Genomic DNA, 23,263 nt, shown 5'->3' with positions numbered 1-23,263 from the left:
GACTGTGAGTTTGAGCTCTTTGTGCTGACTGGCTTTTACTCTCTGCTCAGCTGTGGACAGTAGAAACATGCGCCGCACATGAGCTGTTGTATAGTGGTAGGTATTAGATGATACTGTGATATACTGTATTTTAACAGCCTTCAGCTTTCATCGCTGCAAACCATAACCGCTCTCTCTCTCTCTGTCTTTCTGAAACATCATATTTTTGGAGAATTTCGATTCATCGGAGACAGCATAAACGTTTCAGAGTTTTATAGCGTCTGTTTACGGGCTGTGATCTTTTTCATACACACGCCACACATGCTCTGTGCTGTACCCCACTGTGCGGTATAATTAAAATGTTGCTGGTGTTTAATTGAGGTGAGAGGAGGGGGCTGAATTTCCATTCAGTAACTGTGCCCCCCCCACATCCCTCTCGGGAGATCTGTGGGCCTGAGCGCTGGGGGGGGGGGGGGGGGTTGGGGAATTGGGCGAGGGGGGGGGGGTTGCTGAGAGATTAGAACACACTTTAGAATCTTACTCATCCCTTGGTGACAGTCTGAAAACCCAAGTCTGACTCACAGTACAGGGAAAAGAGAGCTCATTCTGCACAAAGCGTAGTCACTGAATGCCAGGTTCTAACATACCAACACGGAGAAACAAAATTTGGAGGTTACTGACGCTTGCGTATAGGAAGTTACACAATGTACGGGTGGGGGGGGGGGGGGGGGGGATAACTGCCCCGATATGATTGTTGTGTAATTTGAGCCAAAGCAAAAAGTTGCCAGGGAGCTTTTATTGATCACAAAATTACAAAATGTATCATCATTCTACCAATATTGCAACAGGTTGTCACAGATCACAGGCTGATAAGAGCTGCTAATGGATTTCAATTCTGTCAGTATCATTTTCACATGGCCTTTTTCACAGAGCAGAACCCGTGATCAGAACTGTTCATCTCACAACCTCCCATTCTCACACACACGCACGCACACACACACACATAGATACATACATATGGTTATAGTCAATAATCATCACACAAGCACATACAAGAAATTTTTATGGTAAATACGCACAGAGAAAACTGGGGGCTAGATTTGACAGAAGTATGACAGCTCTTTAATTTGCAGTCGTTTTCAACCAGACTGCCTGTATTTCCTTTTGTTATCATGACAACAGTGGTGATTTGACGGTTGATATTAAACACCCTTTGTACTTCCTTCATGGCTTGATCTGGTTTCATCAACCTGTTGCTTGTTCTCTCTGCACTCTGGGACCCCTCAGAAACCCAGTTTTGATGTTTGGGCTTGGAGTCTGTAACTCTGGCCATTTGGCGACTGAGAGACTGTGGGAAGAAATTGGAACCTCATGGTTAGAGCGTCTTTATGGCGTTTTTCCAGCATGTCACCGTGCCTGGTCGTGTTTATGACGTCCAGTGGAGGCCGGAAAAGAGGTTTCACACAGGCTGTAAATGCCCGTGGCCATTGTTAAAGGGAAATCCTGCCAGGTGTCGCCGTTGCCATGGCAGCCTGCTGACTACCTGGCCTGAAGGTTGCCGATGGATCTAATGCAGTTTCACTGGAACGACTGGAAGAGTAACAGACTTCACCTTGAAACTCTTTATCCGTCAGAAGATCCTCTCGCATCTCACTATCACAAGCAGAAGTGTTTTATAGTCTGAAAACAACGTGCATTTAGAACTGAAGTGCATGGTTAAATCATATGAGAAGAGTAATCATAATTGGGCTATATCTTGACCAGCTGACATTTTTGGAAGCAGTATATCTTTGTATCTATCTTTGTAGTGAGATGTAGTGGTCTTAATCAGCATGCAAATGTGCAATATACCAGCTCTATACCAGTGGCAGGTTGACTCACAGAAAGATCTAACTACCTGTGTGAGCTAATCAAAGCCTTGTCTTCTGTACCTTACCAACCAAACTCAAGCACATCTTAAAACTCGTTCTATGAGAAAGTACTCCAAGTAAATCTAATGGCACTTATCTAAGAGGACAGACTCTCCAGAGGTCTGTTCAAGTGTGTGTGTCTGTGTGTGTGTGTGTTGTGCGTGTGTATGTCAGATGTTATGACTCATCAAGTTCTTCAGTTCATATGCGACTTTCTGAGGGAGAGGCCTCTTACATATGACTGGTAAATAATCAATAGATTCAAGAGACATTCAAATCAAGAGATATTCAATATCTCTAATATCGCTCTCTGAATGCATGTGAGAACATTTTTATAGTGCAGCCATTCTAGTGAAGTGTTATATAAACTGATGCTTTTGCTTTAACTGAACACATTAGTTTCCTTTTTCTCTGTCACCGCCTAATTATAGGACTAACAATAAAAGAAAAAAAGAAAACGAGATCATTAGTCAGAAGGCTTGCAAACACAGCATTGTCTGATATGCAGCGTGTCGCTCATAAGGTAGAGATAAAAAAACACCAGAGGTGATGACCCAGATTTTCTGTGATTTGGTGTCTGTGGAATGTTTCTGTATTATGTCTCATTAACTCTGACACACCTGACGGGGCTGTCTGCCCTCACAATTACCGATAATAAGTGTAAAGTGTAGACTGCATGAATATAAATATGTCATGAGTCCTTCTCCTGAACCATCGCATGAGAGGGGCTTTCTGCCATTGTCAGCCAAGAACGAATGAAACCTAGAGAGAGAGGGGGAGTTAGAGAAAGAGAGAGAGTGAGAGAGTTAGAGAGAGAGAGTGAGTGAGAGAGTTAGAGAGAGAGAGACAGAGTTAGAGAGAGAGAGTGAGAGAGTTAGAGAGAGAGAGTGAGTGAGAGAGTTAGAGAGAGAGAGACAGAGTTAGAGAAAGAGAGAGAGTGAGAGAGTTAGAGAGAGAGAGAGAGTGAGAGAGTTAGAGAGAGAGAGAGTCAGTTACACACCGGACAATGCTGACCCATCCCAAAGTTTTCAAAACTGCTTAGCATCTAAGTTACACCATGTGAAAGTTTTCACATTTCTCCTGTGAGATATGAGTGAAATTTACACCACAGATATTTTTGCACCGTAGAGCAAGTTTTTCTTTTTCTTTTTTTTACAAACTAGAGCACCTTGAATGTCCCCTGGGAGAGAGAAAAGGAGAGATAGACAAGGCCACTGTTATGGTAACATTAGCTGGAGATTTCAGGAACTAGGGCGAAAGAGCCAGAGGTGAATGAATCGTTTTCCAGTATCAGATGTCTACTGCAAAGCACTGTTAGAAAGAAGACCAGTGTGAAACTGCGGTCCTGATTTTCTCTCAGGTCCGAAACGAGTCCTGTGTCGGCTTCTGTTAGCATTTCTCTGGTGTATTCTTATAGAGCGACCAGTCCCTCAAACTCCCCATGCAGGGCTGAGTAGCATAAGAGTAAGATTCAAGTAATCAAACACCGCATCAACAACCTCACTCCCTCTCCCCTGTACATGGTCTATGTCCTGGGTGGGTAGTGTTTGGACACTGTTATGTAATGGCGAAAACAATTACTCCAGAATACTCAGTCATGTTTCAGAGAAAAATAAGTGTAACAGTGACACGTCTCTGACATGTCACAGTTTTTAGAGAGATAAATCTAGGCCAACAGAGAGATTTATCCACTAGGGTACATCTCTGAACTCTCACAGAATCTCCCCACCCCACAAGCTCTAAAAAACATCCTTCTTTTAAAAAAAAAAAACCCAAAGGATGGAACCAGTTAAATAATAACAAGAATGTAAGAGAACCAAACACAAGCTAGTGGTAAGACACAGCCTGTGTTAGATCATACTGAAGAAAACAAAGTCGCTACACAGTTTATCTTTTTTTGGTTGGAATATTATCATCAAACTCTGCTGGCGTTACTTAATACGATGCATTCGTGTAAAAAAAAAAAAATGTAGCATGGATGTTAATGTATGAGTGACAGAACAGGATTTGTTTAAAGGTCTTCATTTCAAAGGGCAGGTTTGCCAACGTGACCTGAGCCTGGCTAGCTTTATGGAGGAGGGGAGAACAGATGGCTTTGGACTGTTAATTGCTCTACCAAACAACTCTGGCTTCTAAAGCAAATGATCTAACATCTTGAGCCCAGCTCAGTGACTAAGTCAAGCAGCAAGTGTTGATTTGTGTGTTGATCATGGTTCTCTGCGCTAAGGGTCTGCGTGACGGAACGGATTCAAACCAAGCACCGAGCCATGGTGGTCAGATCACCCGGGCTCATATATCAATGCGACGTCTTCTGTCAGCCTGTCGCACATCCTCTCAACACACAGACACACAAAAACATTGATGGACATACACACATAAATACAGACACACACACACATACAAATGGCCTCTTATGTTTGAGTTCTGAGACTGAACTCAAATTAAATCTGACAATTTCCAGTTCCATGTTTTTTTAACGGTTTTGGAATAGTTTGCCATAGTTAAACATGACACTCGAGCAGCCACTGAGCCAAAGTCACAACTGAACAAGACTGTTGGTTTGAGACTTTATGGCCTCAGTTATGTGTGTGAAGCAGAGCCACATCACACCACAACATTTTTAGAGCACTGAACCTGGACAGTGGTATCTTACGATTAAGTGACGAAAACACGCAAAAATCAGATGCAAATACAATGCATTTAAAATGACATTTAGCTATACTTAGCGTATAGCCACCGCCTGGGCCGCTTGTTCTAACAAACAATGCAATCTTCAGCCATATCAGAGAAACCCTCCAATATTTCCTTGAGCTAGACGTTTTCCTTGTGGTTTTTCTTGTAAGCTAATATCTGGGATAATGTGTTCGTGCTTCCTGAAAATAGATACAGTGGATATAGACCAGTAGGCTGTAGGCCATCGTCTTCTTTGCTTATTTAACCAGGATAAACATATTTGAATAATGACTTCCTGTACATCAGAAGTTACTCACGAAGAAACCTAAACGAAAATGTAATAAACATTATTTACCAAAGGCAAAACCAGAAAGGTCTACGTTGGAGAGGAGGGAACATACGACCAATATGCTGTCGCTTTAAGTAGTGAAAAGAGTGGGCTGGGACAGCTAAGAAGGTAGAGAAAGTGGGCGTGGTTTATATTAATATGAATCAAGTGAGTTATCCTTTGGAGACTCTACTGATGTATGTGACAGATTTCCTGGAGCGAAGCACGGACAGCCTGTCCTAATTGCATCAAAAATATCAATAAGATTCTGAGTTAACGTAAGCTTGGACAAACCGATCACTGCATGATCACAAACTGACAGAGCTGGAGAGCGCGTCGCGAGCAGACAATTCGTCGCATTCGGCTGAAAGATCTGAAAAGATCTCAATTTTTATTTTTATTTTCTTTTTCTTTTACACACACATATAAAAATTGCGACAGTTGGTCACGGCGCTGTTAGATATTGAATACGCCGTCACAATGGACACCATTTTGGACAATTTCGCCTCGGACAAACTTTTCCCAAATTCCAACCTGTTGGACCTTGAGGATTTGAATGAGACCGATTTTCTGACCAACGTGGTACGTTGCTTCATTGGATGTAGTTTATTACTCATATTCATTTATTAACAGCTGTATTGAAGGGCGTTATATAGGCTTCTTTCTGCCATTTCGCCAAATTAAAAGTGTTTGCTCTACACGCTCATATAAAAAGTGCTGCTAGAAGACTACTTAGAATGACATATTTATATATATTATTTTTTTTATTATTGTGCGATAACAATGTATCTCTACAAAGTAATAGGCAGAGTAGGCTATTTGCGATTTGATTAAGTATCATTGATTAATGTCTTTTCAATGGATCACAACGCAACGAAACTGCTTAAAACCTTAAAACAGACTGAATTTGCAATGCTTGAGTTTCGCACGAAAAAAGGATGGGAACCTGCTGTGTATTTCACGACCTGTTTATCTCTTTTACACATGTTTATTATGGCACGCCGCAAATGAAATCTAAACTCAAGTTTCAAATTGTCCAGCTGTTATGCCCAGCTCGCTTTTGCAGTGACCAATTTGCACAGTCTTCCTCCAGCCGGACCTAGGGGTGGGCGTGTCGTTACGGGTTTGTGTGTTTTTGCCAGACCACGCCCCCTGATCGCCTTGATCCTGGATCTCGCATCCGGCTGAGAGAGAAGAGTCGTTCTTTATTTCGGTGGAGAGTGCTGGGCATCTTATCGTTTTTCAACTCTTCAGAACATTTAGCTCGTCTGTGGCTTCTGTTTTTGACTCTTGATCAAAGCCCTTGGCTATTTACAGCAGCGATAGCATTTGAAAGACCTGATAACAGAGGTGTTTCCGAACCCCAACAGATAGTTCTTGAATCTTAGCTTTGGATATCAACAATCCAATATAAAAAAAAAAGGCCATTGTCTTTTATGCTAAGTCACAGCTAATTTTACAGTAAGACACAGATGCAACACACTGGTCATCCCTTTTATGCATTGATTCAGGAAGACCAAAGGTGAGGATGCAATAATAATCGTCCATCACTCATTTTAACACAAATACAAGTTTCTTAATGTTAATGTTGGAGGTTCTCAAAAGATGATCAAATCCATAAATAACCTGACATCTGCCGGGATAATGTCTCTTATATCAACACAACTACGGTGTAAGCACGCTGGTATTCAAATTATGAACTTGAGCAGGATAACAAAATACCATCCTCAGTTTTCCTGGACTGGTTTGAACGTCTCTGGGTCTGTCATTAGGCCGTAATTGGGTCAGTAAAGCTGGAAAAAGTACAATGGCCGTTGGAGCTCTCAGAGAGAGAGAGAGCGAGAGAGAGAGAGAGAGAGAGAGAGAGAGAGATTTGGCATCGAGCACATGCTGTCTGTATGCAGTCCATTAGGCATTCTGTTTTAATGTTTCCATAGTGACTCAGACACTCCTGTGGCTAATGTCTCAAACTGCAAACTGCTCCTCATTAAGTACAGTCTCTTTATGTCATAGACCCACATTTCTTCTCTTTCCAGAGAGAGAGAGATGTTTCCATGTGTGCCAGAGGAGAGCAGGGTTCTGTCATATGGCTGTCAAGGCGAGATGCCTCTCGCTGACCAGGTTCTCTTTACACGTGTTTTGATCAGATGTGTCTGTTCTTAAGAAGTTCTTCTTCTTCAGAAATTCTCTGGGATGGTCGCAGCAGACGCAGGCCTTTGACATCTTCACCTCGGCATTCGCTCCAGATGTTTCTTCGGACCTGCACAGCTGTGCTGTCCTGTTCTGGAAGAGCAGGGTTCTTAAAAGGGCTGATTGTGGTGCAATGCCTGCTCAGGGGTGAGGAGAGAGAGAGAGGGAGAGAGGGGGGGAGAGAGAGAGAGAGACTGGATGTTAGAATGGTGACTGGCTTGCATGGCTGACTGCGGGCTGTTTCCTACATGGGCAGTGAATGGGGGTCTGTGTGAGCCCACTAACAGGGCCTGTTGGTTCTGTTTGTCTGCCCTTCTCTCTAACACTGCTATCAGAGGAAAGCTTGGCTCCTCTGCTTGGCCTCTGGACTCAAAGCTTTTCTTTGTGTCCTGGAGCAGGAAGCCACAAGGCCCCTCAGTCACAGCACGCCACGGGCTGCACCCGCTGAAGAATGGTGGTTGTGTGTTTTACCTACCATTAGAGGTATAAATACACACAGGTCATTTCAGGATTTAGTCCTTTTGGACTTTCACCAGGACCAAAACTTTATTTATAGCCTTAAATTTGGTGCTGTGGGTTTGTGTACGGGGCTTTGTGAGGGCCCTCCAGCTAAGCATGTAAAAAAAAAAGGGGGGGGGGGGGCTATATTTGGGATAATTGCATGGCTAGCTTTTAAGGGTGAGAGTCAGAAAAGTTACATGCTCCTGTGTGCGTAAGCTGAGATCACAAACAGTTGTCTAGGGAATCAGAGCCCCTTCATTCTTCACCTTTAAAAGCAAATCGTTTTAAACCACTTTCAGGGTGTTTTCTCTGCACACTTGAGACGGTGTGTGTGTGTGTGTGTGTGTGTTTGTGTGTGTGCGTGTGTGTGTGTGTGTTTTGGTCCAATTGGCGTATCTCCATATTTATTGCGTTGCTTCTCCCTCACAGATTCATAAAAACCGAGAGTGGGTTTAGTTGACAGGGGATTTATCACAGTAGCTCTCTTATAAACGTGGGTTTGCTGGCCAGGACTTTCTGCCTCCAAAATGTTTAATGGACTGACATTTGACAATATGGAGCACAAAGCTGGATTAATGAGCGCGAATAAAAAAAAGAGAGAGTGTATGGAGCTTCCCTCGTCCTCATGGGGCCTAGTTTTATCTCTGCCTGTTCCAAAAAGTGGAGATTAAGGAGACATTTGACTTATATGATGGCAAGTTTTAAAATATTAAGTTTCTTCAATGCTGAAGACAAGGTGAACGCGTCGAGAAGATCAATTGTTATCCAAAGGTGAATTGTTGAGGAATAAGTCTTATGAATCTGCTTATGTTGGTGGCTTAGCCTGACACATGTCTTTAGCATCACACCGACGCAGCAGGTCACATACGGTGCGACAGTCTGCCACACGTTTACACGTGCGGAAAAATGAAAACCTTTGAGAGTGGAACTTAGCATCCATCCGAGCTACCTTCCTTTGCACGTGAAAGAATTGCGTGAATGCGACTTTGCACTTGACTGGGTGCATCAAAAGCCACTGTCTTTGAATTGATCATTATTTTGTGCGTGTATGGGGGATGACAGTTAAACAGCATTTTTCTTTTGCATAGCATGCCTAAATAGTCAGGATAAAGGGCCGAAATGGGACAGGTTTGTCTGGTAAGTCCTGTCCAGAATGCTGTTCCACTATTGTTACATCCTCTACAACTGGTTCGCATGCATTCAACTGACCCGACAGCCTCTCTGATGAGGCGTGATGGGGGCTATATGTATGAATACCAAAAAAAAAAAAAAAAAAGTTCACGAATTTCTTCCGTTCTGAAGAATTCTCTGCCAAGGTCAGAGATGCGTCGGCCTTGAAAAGATTTGTTTACAATTACATGCTAGATTTTTCTGTGGTGATGAAGCGTGTAAGTATGAAATGACTTAGCCAGAGGAATGCATTATAGAATTAATGGAATTAATGACATAGTTTGACTAACACACACTTTTGCATCAGTAGGCTTATGTGTACTGTGTGGCTGCAGACTCTCTGTTGTTGATCGACTCTGTATCAGACATCTATGGGGCAGGGTGTCGTTGGTTTTGCTGCTGTGTCTAAGGAGTAGGAGGAGGAGATGGTGTTGGGAACAGTGTGGACGAAGAGGTGGATGGTACTGATCTGGTTTGGCAGGTGACTGTCAGCTGGACGTTAGTCACACCTGGGTTCTGCTCCGTGCCCGGTGACAGCACCTCTGGGTCTGATCACGACAAGTCAGGGCTGCCGCATGAAATGTCTGAATTAGGAGGAAGAAGAAGAAGAAGAAGAAGAAGAAGAGGAGAGGGGTTGGAGAGTGGGGAGGAGGTGAGTGGGGAGGGGGGAGAGCGTCTGGAGGAGAAGGCGGGGGAGCACATTCCACACCACCAGATTCCAAGAGGGACTCATTGCTCCTGGCTACTGACTGCTGTTGTTGGAACACATCCAGCGGAGAAGGGCTATATCGCGGTTACGTAATTTCCACTATGCCGAGGCCAAAACAGAAAAAAAAAAAGAACAGAAAAGAGAGAGAGAGAGAGTGCAGACATCAGATGAAGAACTGCTAAAGTTCACCCAAAGTCAAAAAGTTTAGTTTCTTTATGTCATGAATTTCTCATGCAGTCTAACATACAGACTGAATAAAATAACTTTCTTTGCAAAGACAGCTGTGATACTGAATTCAGATTAGGATAACACCAAGGCCGACAGGCATTAAGCCATTAAGGTCAGTACGGTTCTCTTAATTGAATGTGTGAGGTGGAGGGGCTTATCCGGTAACTTCTGGGTATCCCCGGGCAGTGGACTCCTCGGCTCCTTCGGTCTCTCAGCGTCTTCCTTTAGTTCTGGAACACTCAGATCTGACGACTGTTTCCTGGTGTCAGTCTGTCCTTTGTCATTTTATTAACTACATTGCATTCTTCTCTAATCGTTGTGCCAACACCTCATTTACACTTTCATTTCGACAATGCGATGGTGAATGCATCTCTATCAGCAACCACTGGTTTGTCTTTTTTTTAAGACAATGACCGATTCAGCTGGAGATCAGGTATTGAAAAGCCTGTAACTCACACAACTGGGACCTGCGCTCTATTCTCCCTGACTTACTGCTCATTGAATCCCTTACGCTGTTTTGAGTTCCTCTATAAAGGTTAAACCATTGTCTGCTGAACGCGGTTACTTGACTGGCCACATTGGTTGCTAAAATTGGAGCCACTAAGTATAGCCCTGCAGTCAGGTGTGTACATGTATGCTCAGAATTAGAGAGTAGTAATATCCAAATCAGCTCCTTACGCACTTGTCCTGTCACACACAGGGTGTGTTAATAAGATCAAAAGACTGCAACCAAACCGGTGTGTTCCCATCCCTGTCACTCTGTGTTCACACACGTGTGTTTTCTTAATCTTTTCTTCTTCTTTTTTTTTCTTAATTGCTTTTGCGTAAAAAACTACGCAAAGGCTTTCGAGTTTTCTTTAGCTGGTTTCCAATGACAGTTACGTCTAAACCTTTTATCACTACCTTGCCATTATCTTCAGCTGAAAATTAAAACAAAACAAAAAAATGCCTTCCTATATAAATGTATCTTCAGCTGAAAATTACAAAAGGCTGCTCTATATGAATGGATTTGTTTTTATTTTGGTACCTGTAATCTACCGTGTGAGAAGGGGTCGGGGTCGGGAGGGTGGTGATAGTCAGTGTGCTTCTGGAGAAATCAGTTATCTGATGGGGAATGTCCTGAACTCTGAGTAGATTTCAGGACAGACAAGAGAAGGGTGGTGTTTTTCTTCATAGCCCAATCAGATGAAGACCATTATTCCTCTCGGTTAATCTCGTCAGCTCTTTTACACGCTGCTTCGCCGGTCGTCTGACTGTTTAAAGTTCTCTGGGATACGTGTATGTGGAGGATTTGTTGTTTACGATGCAGCAGCAGTCAGAAAGGTGTTAAAACGGCTTTGTTTTTGGCAGTCCAGAGTTGACACAGGGGTCAGCGGTGCTGTGTGCTCTCACTTTTAACAAAGTACCCTGTCTCCACAACGTTGTCAGTATCTACTGCAAAATGTCCTGCAAAAGTGTTCAGAAATTCCAAACAGACTTGGTTCTGTAGGACCCTCTGTGCTGAGTGTGCGAGCATTTTTTTTTTACTCAGGCTGTGCCGACCTGTTGCCGTCTAGAAGTTCAGAACCTGTGTGGGGTTATGGGGTCTGAAGAAAGGATTAGATTTATGTTTTATGGATAAAAGGTTGGCGTACAGTCGTCTCACTCTCCCCAAAAATCAGATCAGCATGTTGGGAGGCTCGAGCTCCAAGCTTGGTTTCCTGCCAATCAGACAGCCAAGCGGAGCAGTGTCCAAACTGGAATACACTGCTAGGATGGTGCTTAGTGTGTTGTGAAGGAAGAATTGACTGAAGAATGAGTTCTGGTTGGTTCTGTGCTACAGCATTGTCTTTCATCGCGTTCTGTTCTGTGCACAATAAGCTGGCCCTGCCTGTCAGGTAGGTAGGTTACTGATAGACAACATTCCATTTGGACTATTACGTACATGAACATAACCATAGAATAATACTGGAATCAGAACATACCTTTCACATTACTGTACTCAACTGTAGCATTTTTTCTGATTAATATATTTTTTTTAAATGTGCAACACATCATTCTGATTGGCCCTTCTTGAGAACGGTTGCTAGGGTGGAGTATCTTGGAGATAGTAGTTACTGTACATACCTGTCAAATTCCAGAATTTTCCTCATAGATTTATGGCATGGTCTCAGCAGTGCTGCTGTGAAGTTCTCAAAACCTGAGTCAACATCGTGGATTGGTGTGACTGTTTGCAGGGACAAGGCGACAGTTTTCTTCCAACTTTTGCGTGGACACATCGCTTACACTTTTCCCATGCCTGTCAGACTTTCCTGAAAGATGATAGTTGCTGTTAAATAAGGAATAATGAAATTTAATAGGAAAGAGTTACTGGAAATAAAAAGACCGGTTATAACATGCACACAGTACTTGTGAGGGGGGGAAAAAAACCTTTCATTTCAAAGATTTATAGCTTGTCTGCTTAAACTGATCTTTTTATAGTTTCCACTTCAAAGCAGAATTAAACATTTCTTTAATGTAAAGACATTAAGTTTATTTAAGATTATTCTTAAATGAAAATTTCAACAAATTGTTAGCTCCAGGTAAGTTATGTGAGACATGTGGTATAAGGACATATGCCACTGGCACATGTGTAGCCCTGTAAACACATGGACTATTTGTGTTTGTCTTCCTCACAAAGCTCCGATTGTTGTGATTGGTCCAAAGAAAGATTAACTGAGATCAGTGCTCTTTGACAGATCTGTGCTTTGTGTTTGCTTTGGGCTGTGACTTTAGTGTTACCCTGGTGCTGCAGAACAGTCACTGAGAGATTGGCAAAAATTACAGACTGCAGTCTAAAGCCAGAGAGAGAAAAGAGTGGGTGGGAGAACACATCTGGCAACCCCCTCGTCTGGTCGGTAACAGCTCCAGAATGACAGCACGGGACCAGCAGACTGACTCAGGAAAACCCCGTCAGCCTGGAGCAACGCAGTGCCCCTGACGCCCCCCCCCCCCACGCCTCCTTAAACGCTCTTTTAATTGCTTAGAAAAGTTTATTTGCAGACAGTAGTTCAGACAGCTTCCATTCCTCAACCTCCTTATCCTTCTCTCTCTCTCTCTCTCTCTCTCTTTCTCTCTCTCCCTGCCACCCACCATGGCCTATACCATATAATGTATCTGTCTTGGAGTCTTTGGTCTAGAATGACTTTAGCGGGGGGTGGCAGGCAGTGTTTCTGACACACAGAAGCCTGTCTCCAGTGGTTGCGGTTTCCCTGCTCTGCGGCACACTAAAGAAAGCTCTGGATGCTAGAATTAAAAGACCAGGCCTCTCCGACCGCGAGATGCTGGGGGGGGGAAGGGAGACGCATGCAGAGGAACTGCAGTTCCCGCTAGCAGAGCCACTAGCCGGGTCTGCTGGAGGTGTGGAGGACCAGTTTGTAAGGGAGAGCCTGGACCTCCTGCCGAATCTCCCTGCCTGCCTGAGACGTGACTAACTTTAGACGATGATTCAAATTCAGTCATGGTTTCACGTGAGAGACGATCCTCCTCGCTAATTAAACACACGTGAAGTTACACATCATTCTGACGGGCTTGTAATCTCCCCCTAAGTGGTTAAGTTTAAGAATATCCGATTTATCATACGCATCCCTTGAACATCTTTGAATTAAGATCATTTTGACTAGAAGATTAGAAGATTTTGACCGATATTTCTCTCTGTATTACTGCTGTTCAATTTAGAGTGTGTGGATGCATAAGCTGCTTTGCTTAGACGATGCACTTTTCAACTCTTCATTCACCTGAGTGTTTGGCTCATTAGCCATGCAGTCTTTGAATTTTATGGGCTTGGGTTTATACTTCACTGAATGAACTGAAGCTTGAGGGATCAGATTAGCCCAACGGGATGCATCTGGGCCCAGTACGAGCCAACAGTAATAAGACTCCGCGTTATAAGAGAGGCATCAGAATATTCCAGATGCGCAAGTTTGGACGATCTTGTCGAGATCAGAATGCGGTAAAAAAAAAAGAGTGTAAAAAAAAAAAAAAAAAGTCAAAACTAACTCTCAGCTGATCCAGAATCATTCTGCTTGACGTTTGTGTTGAAATCCCAGGGGCCCATATGATTAATGCCGAACAAAGAAAAGAAAAATAAACATTCGTGACGTTCACGCTGTAACTCTTGCATAGATTTATCATCCATATGCTTGTTATTATTAGGAGCTGTGTTGTCTTCATCTCTTGGTTCGTTGTGTAAATATTTGAATTCTTCAGACAGAGATAGCTCAAGAAATTTAGAGGAGTCTTCCCCCAACCCCCCCCCCCCCCCCCCCCCCCCCCCAATTCTCTTCCTTTGTGGTGGAGAAACAAGAAAAAATCCGCTCCAAATTTGTGAGTCATTTTAACAGAATAACATTTTTTTTTTTTTTTTTGCACTATAAGTTGCAGATTTCCAGACACTGGTAGGGTTGACCGTATTCTGTTGGCCTGTGCTCCTTCTCGGTCTTATCGACCCATTAACTTTTCCAGTGACAGAAGCACATTTTCACCCACGCCGGCTTGCTCCATGCTAACCTTGCACTCCAGTTCGCTGATAGAAACTCCCAGCTCATTTGCATACCTCGCTCTGATTGGTGGGAGCGAGCAGCTGGAGTTTCTGAATCAGCAGAAGGAATGCCGTAAGTTGTACAGACATGCTGGGGCAGCGTGCTCTATCTCTTTCTCTCTCTCTCTCTCTCTCTCTCTCTAGCACCGGTACTTTCTCCCGTACCCGACGCTCGGATTGTTTGCGCTCCGCTCTGAAATCTGTTTAGAAAAGATGATTAAAAAAGAGGAAAGAAAAAAAAAAAAAACTAGGGCAATGCTTTCCATGTGCAGTCAGTGAAGTGATGTTTTTCATTTCCATACAGAGTGACACAGCCACAAGAGAACAAAAAAAAAACAAAAACAAAACAAAACACCAAAGCTGTAAATAGCATTAATTAAAAGGGTGGGGCAAAAGGAGACTAGGCAAAAGAAACAAAAACATTTGTGATTGCGTTTGAAAGGGCAGACACCAGCAGGACACTATGGGGCATGTTTCATGACGAACCTGAGCAGACGTCACACATTTCTGCCTCAGTTTGTATTTTCAGAGAAGGAATTCAAACTTAAGGATGCTTTCAGGCCATACCACAGACATGTGTAACTCACATTAAACACTGTCTCCCATTCACAGTCCTAATTTGAATCCATACTCTGATACCTTAACCCTATGGCTGCAGATAGGTGTTCATTAAATGTCTAATCTGAACGATCGAACGTGTTGACGGAGAAGAGGCGCATTTGAATTGCTTTTGTGTGTGACTATAAATGCCCAATGAGCTGTATGTCTCTGTTAGTGTGTGTGTGTGTGTGTGTGTGTGTGTGTGTGTGTGTGTGTGTGTGTGTGTGTGTGAAAACAATTCATTAACAATCTGCTTTTAACATTTACCAGACATTCTTACACAACACTGGTATATATAGAATGGAAAAAAACTCAGGATATCTGGCAAAACAATAATCCAGGGAATGAAAAACAAAAACAAGCTTCTATTCAGATTAATTACTGTGCATCAGCCCTGAGAACATTCTGGTAGGAGTGCTCAATAGGAAAAATGTCTCAGAAGGCTGAATCTCAGATGCTACTCAGAGAAGAGTAATATATAGAGCTGGGTTTTCTTTTTGGCTATGGCACATTCTCAGGCCATACATAACAGAGCTTGCAGAAATTGGCAGCTTTTTAATTTTTTTTTTTTATTTTAATTTACAATGTGGTTTTGCAGACATTACTTTCATGTAGCTGGTGCTCACGGCAGTGTTGCATGTCCCTGGACAGCAGAGCACACAGAAAGGCTGTTTCTGGGTGGGTTGCTTCTCCAGCAGCAGTTATGGTATTTCTCTTCCTTTCAGAAACGGGCTAATAACAGGGCAGCTTTAATGAGAGGCATCCCAGAGACACCCCTGGTCTTCTGGGAACTTCCTGCCAAAAGCAGACCTACTCCAGCTGCACAGGCTAGAGAGAGACAGAGAGAGAGAGAGAGACAGAGAGGGAGAGACAGAGAGAAAAACAGAGGCAGAGAGACAGAGAGAGAGAGGGAGAGACAGAGAGAAACAGAGGCAGAGAGACAGAGAGAGAGAGAAGGAGAGAGAGAAAGAGAGAGAGAGAACACATGCTCAGATCAGAGACAGCTGGAGCTGCAGCACCTGAGCTAGGCCAATCCTCCAGCTTTACCACATAAACACTAAAACTTCTCTCTCTCTCTCTCTCTCTCTCACTCTCTCTCTCTCTCTCTCTCTCTCTCTCTCTCTCTCTCTCTCTCTCTCTCTCTCTCTCTGGCCTTGCGTTTACTCTAACAATTAATTCATCAGATACTAGGCCTTCTCTGAGAAGGGTGTAAGCGCACAGTGATGCTAAAGTAAGGCGGATCTTTTTAAAAACATAGTGATGCTTCTTTGAGAGAGACATTTTCAGTGAGATGATTCTCCAGTGTGAGTTGGACACTAGAGGAGAGGTTTTGCTCAAACAAACCCCTTCAGTTAATTGGAGCTTATTTTACGATGACTCATTCTGAAAATTACCAGATCTCTCTCTGTCTCTCTCTCTCTATAAACAAACTTTGCAGATGTATTTGCCCTCAAAGCAAAGCAAAAAAAAAATATATATAAGGATCTGAATGAGTGAATATGAGGTGATATACTTTCATCAGAGCTGGCTGGCCTTTGATTGATGGTGAAATATCTTCTTCATCAGTGATTTAAAAGCGGCTCTCTCCTGCCTCAGGGGTTCCTTCAGACCCAGCAAGTTTTACGTGTTTTGACGAGTCAGGGTGAGGGAGTGAATAATACCCTGGCAATGAGAGAAAACTACGCTATTTTGACCCATTCCACCACATGACCCAGAAACAGAGTGCAGACCCAGTCTCTGTTAGACTGTTTAAAAGGTTTACTCTCGTGCCACTGGGAAGAAAAGCCTCTCTGTTTGGCTTTGGAATTCGGAGGGCGCCGGGGGAAGAGAGGGCCAGATGTAGAATTTCAGAACGTTTGCATCAGCTGTGTAGCCTTGCATCAGTACCGGTTGCCGTGAAACAGCCAATGAGAGGGCAGGAATGAGCATGTACTGGAGCTTAGAATTCTTTCAGCCTTCAGCCCCCCCCTCCCCCCTCCCCCCTTTTCCTTTTTTTTTTTTTTTTTTTTTTTTTTTAAATGAGAGACAGAGTATGGAGGCAGAGAATCAGAGGAGCATGTGATCAAACACAGGTCTAAAACCATCAGTGAACATGGTATGATTTTACATTTACGTTTACATGTGTTCCTTTAACAGAAGCTTTTATCCAAAGCGGCTTCCAAGACAGGCAGAAAACAAACGGAGTATGTAGCCATTGAGGAGCTGTGTGTTGCATAAGTGACCCCGCGAAGTTCAATATTAGACCAGCATTTCTGTGTTAGAAATACAATTGTTAATTGTCTTTTGTTGGTTTTGTCATATAAAAAGCACTCATGTTATATTAATACACTGAATTTATGCAGTTTAATTCACTTGTGATTTGCACATTGCACGGTAAGCAGCTATTGAAACAGACACATTTGAAACACGTTTGAATGGTCTAATCTCTGGCTATAAATGGAATCCTGTTCCTTAACTGAAGGTTGGGAAATATCTCAGCCGGATTATGGACGTCCGCAAACATATCCGCCCCACACCGCGAAGAACAGGAACCTTCGGCTGCCGCTGATCAAAGTGGCAGAGGGTGGAACTGTTTAGATTACTGTGTACTCAGCCCTGGTGCTTGGTTGTGTGACGGCAGAGGGGTTGCGTAAACCAACGAGCGTTGTCACAGAGCGCGTTCCCTGGTTGGCATTCGGGAATGACACAGTTGTATTGTGTAAAATGATTTTTTTTTTTTCCTCTCGCATAATTGATCTCTCCTTGTCAGTTTAATGAACCAAAGGGTTTTTTTATCAGAAGCTGTTTCATTAGCTGTTGTATCATCTGGCACTTCGACAGCCAATGTCTTTTGTAAGTGTCCCGTGGGTCACGTGTCGCCGTGGGAGTGTGCAGGTGGACTGTGTGTGTGTGTGTGTGTGTGTGTGTGTGTGTGTGTGTGTGTGTGTGTGCGCGTCAGCGTGTGTGTGTTTCTACGCGCTCTGTGGTGTATGACAGGTGTGGTACTTTGACGTCTCTGTCCTGCCTGTGTGCCAGAGCACTTCCCAGCTGTACCATTCTCACAGCCGACTGCACTTTCCAGGATATAAACATCAGTGTTTTCCTATTTCAGCTCCACCACTCCTCCCCTCAACAAACACACGCACACATGCACACATACACACATACACACACGCACACACACGCACACACACACAGACACACACACACACGCGCGCGCACACACACACATACACACAGAGTCTCAGTTCGTGCTTTAACGCGTGCTGGTATGTTCACACTCGCACTCACACACACACACACGCACGCGCACACACACACACACACACACACACACACACACACACACACACACACGTACGTACACCCACATACACACAGACATGCACACACAGAGAAATAAGCATCTGAAATGTGATATCTGGTAATGGAGGAGAAATGTGAGGCAGGAATAAATATCTAGAAACCATGTGTTCAGTGTTGTATACTGTATCTAATACTGTACTAATACTGTGCTTATGTACTGTAGTGATATACAGTAATACTACATATGTAATGTAATCATCTCTAATGGACATTGTGTTGTCTGTGGTTCCACAGCACTTCTCAGAGCAGATGGAGGACTTCTCTAACGAGCTCTTCAACAGCTTTTTTGATGAACACTTATTGGTGGAGAGGAATCCTCTGCTTGACATGGAGTTAGACCCGCCCAATCCCGACATCCAGACGGAGCACAGTTACTCCCTCAGCGGTGACTCCGCCCCTCAGAGCCCATCCATGTCAATCAAAATGGACGACGACGCAGGTCAGTCCGTCGGCGCTCTTCCTTTTTTACGTGGGACGGGCGAAGAAAGCGCCGGCCGACCTTTAAAAAGACAGCTACTTCACAATGAGCTTTTGTTCAGCCTTTTTTTTTTTTTCATGCACTTTCTCTCTTTCCCCATGTCTCTCCCTCTCTCTCTCTCTCTCTCTCTGGCTTTATCTCCTTAAGCTCCTTTGCCTCACAGAGATCCAGGCCCTAACAGTGCATGCTCCCAGAAAGGCACTGTGCCTACCAAGGGAAGCAAGTCAGGGGAATCCAGGCAGTTAGCCAACACACACACACACACACACACACACACACACACAGTCTCACACACACACACACACACACACACACACAGACTCCCCCTCTCTTTCTTTCCATCTCTCTCTCTCTCTCTCTCTCTCTCTCTCTCTCTTTCTCTCTCTCACTCACACACACACACACACACACACACATACACACAGACATTCTCACCCATGCTCTGACAAGCCATGTGGCTCCTGCAATGACTCCCAGCTGCTTGCCTTTTTGTGCCTGAGGCTGGGGAAAGAAGAGCCATCAGTAGAAAAAGAGCCAGAGATCTGCATTCCAGTTCAGACGGAAAGTGAAATGAAAATAAGCTTGCGGCAGGGCTGGGGGCTTGGTTGTGGAAAAGAGGGTATGCTCTCCAAAATAGTTGCATCACCCTAAACTCAAGTCTAGAGGCAGAGTGGATTTTACAACCTTACTGAATGTACACAAGGAAGGCATGCCCCGGAGCCCTGAATTTCACAGTGCATCAACCACAAAACAACAGCCTCACTAAGGATCTGCCTGTGATCTGCCTCTCACGCTTTACCAGAACACTTTAAGTTTGACATGAAAGACTAAAGCTAGGCTGTGTCTTTCTGCCCGGTCCCCAAAACTAACGGAAAAGGCAAGAGAGAACTGAGGTTGAAAAGTCTCTCTCCTTTTCAGGAGCACGGAGGCGCGTTTCGCTTTCGTGGAACCTCCTCGAGCTGCTCCTTAGCATCTCGTACCTCCAACGGCTCCTTGTTCTATGACTCCTCTCTTATGGAGGACAGATGCTGCAAGCGAAGCCTTGCTGCTTTACGATGCCACAGTAAGGTTAAACCATTTCCAGGCACAAGATTAGCTAACAAGCATCCTCCCCCATGCTGGCCAACCCCGACGCTGCTAAAAACCCGTGTTTCTTAAACTGTGAAGACGCCCTGGGAGCCCACAGGGATAGCGGCGTGTGGATTATAATTAAAAGGCCTTAGCTTCAGCGAGAGAAAAAGTGGTGTCCTGAGAATTAAGGTTTTTAAACTGAGGTAATTATGAGCAGCTTTAACAAAACCCACTGTTGTTTCTGGCAGTGTGGTTAAAGCACAAAGCATATAGAGACAGAGTTCACCTGAGGCCAGCAGCAACAAAGTGAGTGTGTGTGTGTGTGTGTGTGTGTGTGAGAGAGAGAGAGTGTGTATGAGTGTGTATGTATTTGTGTGTGTGTGTGTGTGTGTGTTCAGAGTAACACCTTGGTTTTAATCCTGTTTACACAATGAAGCATATCATTTTAGAGAACAGAATAGAGTCCAGCATAAGCCCTGAACACACAGCTGACCTTTCAGACAGGTGAAGAACAGCTCAAAGGATTCCTGCCATTCAGAATGATTAAAAACTGGAGTGTCCCATTGATTGATCCTTGGTGCACTGCCGTGGAGCCTGAGAGAAACCATAGCCCATATTACAACAGGCCCTCGTGGACTAATCTGTTCCACTGGCAGTGCTGATTCGGACGACCCCCTCCTGGGGTCTCTCCCCCCAGGGCAACGTCTGCAGACGTAAAAACCTGAGTTAGATGGGGATTTCTTTGAGCCCTTAATCAGTCCCCCGTCGCTTGCTTTTTCCCTTAAGGAGCCCGACATGAAAGGCAGCCGTCCTCCCTTTTACAAGGTCCCGTAATGTTTTATCGATCCAACTGTGATGTCTACAAACAGACGAGAGGAACGGATCGGGGCAGTAACAAGGACCCCTGGTTCTGAAATTTTTTTTTTCCGCCCTTTGAAACTCGCTGAGAAATGATTCTTTTTCTCCTTTGACGTCGAGGTTATTGGGAGAAAGAGAACTTGTGATCAGCTGCTTCCTCTCTGACAGCAGGAGCCCAAGGTGTTTTCTGTTAGTTTCCTTCATCATAAATTGGCTTCATTCAGAGAGAGTGTGTGTGTCATGTTCGCCTACACCTAATGCCCCTGAAGAGACACGGGGAGTTCACTCAGGCCTGCTGACATATTGCTAGTCAGACCAGGGGCTCCTTCATGAACAGTTGCCATTTTAACATGAGAAGAAAATGGCTGCTCTTTGGCTATTCGAACCCGAATGAAACAAACCTGGTATCAGATATATTAGCAACACGGATATGTCTCCACATGTTTGTTTGCCTGGAGGAAATGACATTTGAAAAACTGTGTTTGTTAATGATGTCTTGGTCTCTGCAGAATCAGAGGGAATGTGGTCATTCAGTCAGGACCTGACAGCCATACTGGTCAAACAGGAGCCCAATCTACTGACTGACACTCCCCCACCCGCAGTTGCCCCCGTCCTCAACCCTGCCTCTCAGCCTCTCAACCTGGCCCCCCCACCCCAGAGGAAAGCCCCCGAAGAGAAGGTAAGAGATCATGTCCCCTCTGCTGAATACTGTGACTTCTCATTGATGTTAAAGCTCGTAACCTCCAGCAGAAGTTGAGAAATTCTCTGTGTTGTATACGATGTGTTTTTGCTCTGATCTCCTTTAAAGTTCCTGTTTACGGTATGTTTTATGGATGCACGCTGGAGACAAGATGGGTCAAAGACATCCCTTTTTATTACAGTAACTACGCAGGAATAATCTAGAATGTTTGGAAATTAGCCACAGAAACAAGGGAGCAGTAGTCAGTTTGCTGGCAGTTCACTGGAAAGAACCTCGGAACATGGGAAAAAAAAAAAAAAAGCAAAAAAAAAAAAAAAACCCTTTCACACACAGAGGACCGGAGGGACCATGGCTTTGGAAAGGACTAGGGAGAGGGGGAAGAAAGAAAAAAGGGAAACATATTCCCTCTCAATCAGTTGGCAGGCTTTAAGAAAAGACCTAGTAAACATGTATTTATTGTTTGTGGAACACACAGCTTCACTGTCAGCTGTGAACTGTTACTCAGTGTGCGGTCATCATCTTTTGGACGTGGCAGTTAATGAGCGAAAAACCCCCAAAAAACAAAAAACAAAAACAAAACAACACAAAAAAAAAAAAAAGACTCCATCACAGCCGTAAAATCATTTTATTCCCTCAGATTTCATGTTCCCAGCTGCCAGTTTCCGCTGCAGTGTCCCATAAAGCATGTTTTGTACAGTCTCAGTAACAGGTGTTTGCTGTTTGGACAAACGTCCTTAAAATATATGGGGAAAGAGGGAGAGAGACAGACAGAGGACAGAGATATTCCGGAAAATCGTAAACAAGTTGTACATTTACAAGAATTGCTGTACATGGACTTGAATTGCTGCCTGAAATGCGTCGTGAGGGGTGCTAAATTTGGCATGGAACTCCAAGAACGTGATGGCAAATGATATTTTTTAAAGAACTTAAAAAAAAAATGTAAAAAAAAAAAAAAAAAGAATAGATGAAAGAAAGGACTGTGTGAAGTCTCCGGACTCGATTCCCTCACCTACTGCAGCTTGGTACTCCACGGTCACGATCGAGTTTAGACCGAAATGTCCGAGCTAAGTGCACATTAGCTCCCGGTTATTTAAAAAGGCAACGTTGTCTGCCAAAATATGACAGTGGATCACACTGACTTTGAGTTCTTAATCACTGTAATTTCCAGAGAACTCGTTACGCAAACCGTGCTTGGCTGCGCAGCCGGACCGGTGCTGGTCCACGAGCCGAGGGAACGGTGACATCTCTTTCTCCCTGTGGGCCTGCGGCGACGCTTGATGCGCTGCCGAGGTCTGGTCCCGGTCCAAAATACATGCGGTTAGGAGGCTCACACTCTTTGCACTGTCAACGTAAATAGTTAGGAACAGCGTTCAGCTGTGTTTACCGTCTGACTCATTTGGAGCGACGCACGTTTTATACAAATATCGGCTCCCAGTCTTCATTTGTGGGGGGATAACAAACAGATGGATTTCTTAGGAACTTCGAAAGTAACTGAGAGGACTGACTACACTTCCTAATCTCGTACCTCCCCAGAGAGAGACAGACACACATGCTTCTTGATAAATCTATCTGCTCAAACTGTTTTCTCTCTTCCTCTCTCTCTCTCTCTCTCTCTCTCTCTCTCTCTCTCTCTCTCTGTGTCTCCTGACCTTGTTTTGTCTGCTTCTTGTAGAGCTCTAAAGAACTGAACTTGAATCCAGCTCCTGCAATCAAAGCTGAACCCAGAGAGGTGAACCAGTTTCTCACTGTCCCAACAGGTGAGTTAGCATATCCACCCATTCAGTCCCACTGTTACAAAGCTCCTCTCACTTACACAATATACTGTATTATATTATATTATAGCGTTAATATATTCAGTCAGCGTTATGAGGCATGAAATAAATTTGAGCCAGAACATGACTAGACTTCAGAAGAGGCATAACTGAATAAAACGCCAGTGCTTTGAGCGAGGTCTTTGGGGTTTGG

General features: G+C 44.0%; 1 protein-coding gene across 1 annotated transcript in view; it reads left to right on the top strand.

Annotated features, from left to right (window-relative positions):
• The first annotated feature begins 5,370 nt into the window (after nt 1–5,370).
• Nucleotides 5,371–23,263, top strand: part of creb3l1 (cAMP responsive element binding protein 3-like 1) — a 35,189-nt gene continuing 17,296 nt past the window's right edge. Inside the window, exons 1-4 of the mRNA XM_030793759.1 lie at nt 5,371–5,472; nt 18,426–18,630; nt 21,108–21,277; nt 22,971–23,055. Of these exons, the coding sequence (XP_030649619.1) occupies nt 5,371–5,472; nt 18,426–18,630; nt 21,108–21,277; nt 22,971–23,055 (562 nt within the window). The remainder of the gene's footprint in view (nt 5,473–18,425; nt 18,631–21,107; nt 21,278–22,970; nt 23,056–23,263) is intronic.

Source organism: Chanos chanos, chromosome 2 (assembly GCF_902362185.1).
Source record: "Chanos chanos chromosome 2, fChaCha1.1, whole genome shotgun sequence".
NCBI classification, from domain to species: domain Eukaryota; kingdom Metazoa; phylum Chordata; class Actinopteri; order Gonorynchiformes; family Chanidae; genus Chanos; species Chanos chanos.
The sequence above is the reverse complement of the archived record's forward strand: the minus strand, read 5'-3'. Positions and strand labels throughout refer to the sequence as shown.